Raw genomic sequence first — 6,612 nt, forward strand, 5'->3', positions numbered from 1 at the left:
ATATTGAAACTATAATTTTTTGAATTCTACTACATGAACATTCTGCTTTAAATCTTGGTTTCAAGAAAAAATAAGTAGATAATGAAGATTACAAATTACAATAAAGTACTTCTAAATAATTAAAATTAATAAAAAATTATTTCTAAAGTATTTAAACAGTTTTTAAGAATAATAAAAAAATTTTATAATGTGCGATTTGTTAAATCTAACATTTTAAAATCATTTCTTACAGCATGCGCGCTGAATATTTACTGGATAGTCTTCTGCCTGAAGTCTGATAATGTCCTTTCCTTTTGTATTTTCTTTGACTACTCATATTTTCGATGTGTCTTAATTCCATTTTTAAATTTAATTGCTTTAATTAGATTTCAGCACAATTTAATAAAATTGTTCTTATAATAAATTAATTTTTCTATAACCGCAAAATAGAAGTTCAATTTAAAACGTCAAATAAACAATCACGAAAAGACGTAAACATTTTCAATGCAGTATACTTCATAAAGTTCTTTAAAAATTTAAATAAATATTTCTGAAATATATTCTTAAAATAATTTTTAATTTAATATAATTAATATGTAATTATGCGTAAATAGATTTCAGTTTTTTATATACATTGTTCTCAAAATTTGGTTAAAATCTTTTATTAATAAGGAGTGTCAAACTGTTTTTAAGTAGAATAAATAACGCAAGAAATATAAATTAAAAATAAACTTTTTTTGAAATGTAAATTTTTAAAGGAAAGTTGTAGCGTCGATATTGAATTCGTTGCTTTAGATTTTAAAAAAATTATTTTAAGTTACTTGTAAATAAAAGCAATGATTTATTACTAAACAAAATTATTCAGAGAAACAAAACCAATTATATTTAAATTCAATATTTTACACCATGATATATATTTAATAAGATATGGCGATGAATTTTCAAACTCTGATAATAATTTTTAATTTTTTTTAATTTAAATTAACATAAAAATTAAATCCTCCTCCTCCTCCACCACCTCTTCTTCCTCCCTTATTCTAATTATTCCACCTTTACTTGTAACTTCTGTTATAATAAATTTTCCTTTTTCCATTTAAAGCATTAGCCTTGAATGACTCATCATCTGTGTCCATCCTCAAACCTACGAGAATAATAGTTTTAATGATTTGTAAAAAGCAGTTTTATAAAAGAGAAATTAAATACAAATTAAAAAAATTATTAAACATATTTGCATAAAAATTATATCACTATGAAATAAAAGCAGTAAGAAATTTCGTTTGGTCAAAAAAGGTTATGACAACTAATGGTAAATGTATAAAAATTCAGAAATTAATATTTAACTCACTATCGTCCTTCAATGATTTTAGTTCTTCTTCTAAACTTTCGTTTCTCTTCTTTTCCTCCTCTAACGACTTTTTTAATTCAGCGATTTCTTTTTCGACTGATGACATTATTAATTTTTTAAGTAAAATTTTTTAGTGCAACCAAGAAACAAAATAAATAGAAACCAATTTCAATCGATTATGCTCGAATAATCGAAAAGAGAAAAAAAACATAAAAATTAAAAAAGAAAGACAAATATAATATAATCTAACATTCGAAAAAATGTGCTAGACTGAATTTAAAAGGTTAACTAAAATCTGACTTGGAATTAATTAATTGACTTAATTAATTAAATTTGAAATATAAAAAACTCAATAGTTTGAAAAATATTATCAACTTTTATTTATATCTTCCAATAACTCTTTATTATTTAAATAAAAATTAAAATGAATCGCTCCTGTTTTATTTTCTTTCTGCAAATTCCTTCTCTGTCTTCCATCTATAAAAATAGTACTTAATGTATGTAATCATAAAAAATAAAATTTTGCAGTATTTAATATTTCAGCATATTAAGAACTTCTGCATAAGAACTGGAATAAAAATTATAAAATGATTTTTTGTTATTAATTATATGGGTATTGACTCTTTTGAATCAAAATATAAAATAAAACAATAAAATAAAAATATACCTTTATCTAAATTCTCCTTTTCTTGTTTTTCTCCTTTATTCCAAGTTTCATCCTTCTTCATCTTTTCTTCCTTTTCTCTTTCTCTTTCATTCTTTCCCTTCCTTTTACATTTCAATCTAATTCTCCGTTTCCCAGCTAAAAAATAATTTTCTATAAATGATCTTAATACTTTATGAATAAATGTATATGCAACAAATTCTGATCAGAGCTAATCAAGATAGAGAAGGAGGTCCAAATTAAATTAAAAAAATTACTTGAAAAAATACAATTTATTTTTATTTTTTCTACAATTAATCTTGACAGTAGATTATTTTTATTTTAATTAATTGATTCATTTAATTAACATTTTATTCTTAAATAAAGTAATTTCAAATGGTAAAAGTTTAAATTTAAAGAGGCTTTATTGAAATATATATAAGACAATAAAAAATAGAAGAAATGCTTAAAAAAATTTATTATTAAGAATCGTCAATAGAAAAAATTTTAAAAATTTAGGTTAATGACATCACAACTGGTAAGAATATTAATTTACGGACACAACAATATAAAATTAATAATTAATTATCTTTTACCTTTTAAGGCATTTATGTCTTTTTCAAATTGCTTCCCCTTATTAAATTCTTTCTCTATGTTTCGTTTTAATTCTAAAATTTCTTTCTCTTTCGACATAGTTTTTTTTAACAATCTGAATATATATTTGATTGTCATTTAGTTATATTTACCATAAAAGGTATAAGTCAGAGAACAAAATAAAAAATATATAAACGATAATATTCTTTTGCCTTCATATTGTTTCTAAAATAATTATCTGTCATTGACGTCCATATTATGCAGATTCATTATTAAAAAATGAAACCAGTTGAAAAAAAAGCAGTAGAGGAAGAATAATTACAGTGATAGATTCACAAGGAAAAAGAGTAATCGGGACAGGAAACAAGAATTCAGAGAAAGTGGTAAAATTAGAACAAACAAATTATTTTAACTGTCAAATACTTTAAACATAAATATCCTTTATTTTCATGTATTTTGCTAATTTTTAAAATCAAATGTAGTTAAACTACATAATTTATGCACTAAATAATTAAAAAAATATGCGTCACAAGAACAAAATCAATTTTTTAAAAAATTGTTTCCACAACATTGCTTCATCTATTTAGGTTAATCCAATCATCCGAATTTCAAAAATGCCTTCAGAAGCTGTGGATAAGAAAAAAATAGATCCGATGAAAATAAAGGTAAAAAATTGATATTAGGATGAATTTTAAAACAACAATATAGATAAAAATAATCCATTCTTTACAATGACTAAAATTTTACATTTAATTAAAACGAAGACAACGATTTTCCAAAATACGCCAAATTTAGTTTCAACAAAGACAATAATAAGATAGTTACTAAGTTAACTGACTAACTGACTAAATGAATAAATTACTAACTGACTAACTGATTAACTAACTAACTAACTAACTTAATTACTAAATGACTAACTGGCTGACTGACTAACTGAATACCTAACTGACTAACTAACTGACAGACTGACAGACTAACTGACTAGCTCACTAACTAACTGATTAACTTGACTGAGTAGATGAGTAACTGACTGACTGAATAATTGATTACCTGAATAACTGACTAATTGACTAACTGACTAACTGACTGACTAGCTTACTAACTAACTGACTAACTAACTGACTAGCTCACTAACTAACTGACTAACTAAATAACTAACTGACTAACTGACTATTTCACTAACTGACTGACTAATTGATTAACTGACTTACTGACTTACTGACTAACTGAATAACTGACTAACTAACTGACTAGCTCACTAACTGACTAACTGACTGACTAGATGACTAAATGACTAACTGACTAACTAACTGACTGACTAGTTGACTACCTGACTGACTAGCTCACTAACTAATTAACTGACTAACTGACTAGCTCACTAACTAACTGTCTGACTAATTGACTAACTGACTAACTGACTTACTGACTAACTGAATAACTGACTAACTAACTGACTAACTGACTGACTGAGTACCTTACGATTTACTGTGATTTTTAGTTGACAATATTTAATTAATTTTGTATTAATTTTTTAGTTGTCAAAAGCAGCAGATGGCACTATTCAACACTTTCAGGATTTTAACAACTCTGAAAAATTGGAAGATAAAAAAACAGAGCAACAATTAAATTCTCAACAAACTGCGCAACAACTATTTGGTCAACAATCACAAGAGGAACAAATAAATCAACAACAACAATTACAACTACAACTCCAACAACAACAACATCAAGATTTTCAACAGCAACAACAGGATCTAAAACAAAAAATGCAATTTTTGGAACAAAAAGAAAGAGATTTTAAAGAGAGACAGCAGATTTTAGTCGAGAGACAAAGAGAAATGGATGATCGCGAATCGGATTTGAATAAAAGAGAGATGAAAATAGGCGAAAAAGAATGTGTATTAAATGGTAATATAAGAAACCTTCAGGAACAAAATCAACAAATTAAACATAAACAACGACAACTTCAGGATCAAGAACAAGAAATTAAACAAAAACAACAATCAATTCATAAGCAGCAGCAGAAAATCGAAAAACTACAAGAACAATTACAAGAAAGAGAAAAAGAAGTAGATCAACAAGAACAAGACAATTTACAATCACACCCAAATTACAAGGAATTACACGAATTAAACTTACAAAACACACACTTGCAAGAACTCGTGGAACAGCACTCCAAATTCTTGCAAGAGTACACAAACAAACTTTCAACATTACAAAAACAATTACAACCACCTCAACAACAAAAAACAAAAAAAGAAAATTATGAAAATCAGGAAAACGAAATTGACCCAGAACTACTATGTCAGAATAAAAAAGAAAAGCAGCTTTAAAAACCGAATCAAGTAAGATACTATGCGATTTATATTTATTGTAAATGGAATTAGAGAAATTGAAATTATGCTATCCAAATTTCTGGTTATCCTAGGATGTACGCAGGATATCCTAAATATAAACTCTAACATAAAAGGATATTTTCGGATATCCAACAGACATTCTAGTCGTATCCAGAAATTAGACTATTTCTGAGATATTCTTAGGACATTCACGTATATTTCCAAGACATTGGATAACTTAATTTCAATCTCTTCCTCTTAATAATTTAAACAAATTTTTTTCTCATGTAAAATTCAAATTTCAAAAAAATGTATATTTCGTTTATAGGTTTAAATGTGTGTATAAAAAGATTTGAAAATTTCAGCACAAAAAGCGAAAATATCATCAGGGACAGCAGATCCAAGGAACTTCCTTCAGCCAACAATATCAACCCGTTACATTAGCTCCATCTATATTTCCAGCCATATATCAACAGCAACTTCCTCAACAACCCTATCTCATCACCCAACCACACGTCTAGAGTTTTGTTCCACAAATACCATCTCCTAACAATTTATTTGTAAGCTTTTATTTCACTTCTTTAGACAATAAGCATTCACCTATAAATTAACACATATATATCCAAAGCACATGCACACAAAACTCATACATACATGTACTCACACACACGCAGAATATACATTCATATATCATCTAACATACTGACTGACTGACTAAATAACTAAATGACTGACTAGATGAGTAACTGACTAACTGATTGACTAGCTGACTAACTAACTAAAAGACTGACTAGATGAGTAACTGACTAACTGAATGAATGAATGACTGACTGACTGACTAAATAACTAAATGACTGACTAACTAACTGACTAACTGAATGAATGACTGACTGACTAACTAACTGACTAACTGAATGAATGACTGACTGGCTGACCAACTGATTAGCTGACTAATTGACTAACTGACTAATTGACTAATTGACTAATTGACTAATTGACTAACTGACTAACTGACTAACTGACTAACTGAATGAATGACTGACTGACCAACTGATTAGCTGACTAATTGACTAACTGACTAATTGACTAATTGACTAACTGACTTACTGACTTACTGACTAACTGAATAACTGACTAACTAACTGACTAGCTCACTAACTGACTGACTGACTGACTGATTGACTAGCTGACTAACTTACTTAAAACACATGCACACAAAATTTATACATACATGTACTTACACATACGCAGAATACACATTCACATATCAACTAACAAATATACACGAAATTCAATTACACTTATATTTATACATACACACAAATCAATTACACATATAAAGTAACACGTGTATACAAGACTTATACACATAAAATACATTTACATATAAAGTTACACATATACATAAAACTCGTACATCATTATTATTAGTAATAACATCTTAAATCTGTTTTTTAGAATGGTCGACCTTATCTATTGTTCAGCAATTTGCCATGGACTCAAAACTGATCAATTGTTGAATTTAAATTTTTAATTTCTTTTAATAAATATTGATTACATAATTTAATTATCTTATATTATTCGTTAATTTTATTTTTTGTATTGAAAATGTTATTGTTTGTAAAAATAAATGAATATTTAACTTTTGTCCTATTTTGTTGGCAGCCAAACTACAGTAAGTAGAATATGTTCTTTTAACAACACACTTAGAAGAA

At 26.7% G+C, this 6,612-nt stretch overlaps 1 protein-coding gene across 1 annotated transcript; it reads left to right on the forward strand.

Moving 5' to 3' along the window:
- Positions 1–3,175: 3,175 nt before the first annotated feature.
- On the forward strand, positions 3,176–4,894 carry LOC122505065 (putative uncharacterized protein DDB_G0271606). Its single transcript, XM_043616486.1, has 2 exons — positions 3,176–3,226; positions 4,097–4,894. Exons 1-2 carry the CDS (start codon positions 3,176–3,178, stop codon positions 4,892–4,894), a joined length of 849 nt encoding a protein of 282 aa, XP_043472421.1.
- The last annotated feature ends 1,718 nt before the right edge of the window (positions 4,895–6,612 follow it).

The sequence above is a fragment of the Leptopilina heterotoma genome, unplaced genomic scaffold (assembly GCF_015476425.1).
Source record: "Leptopilina heterotoma isolate Lh14 unplaced genomic scaffold, ASM1547642v1 Lhet_338, whole genome shotgun sequence".
Lineage (NCBI taxonomy): Eukaryota > Metazoa > Arthropoda > Insecta > Hymenoptera > Figitidae > Leptopilina > Leptopilina heterotoma.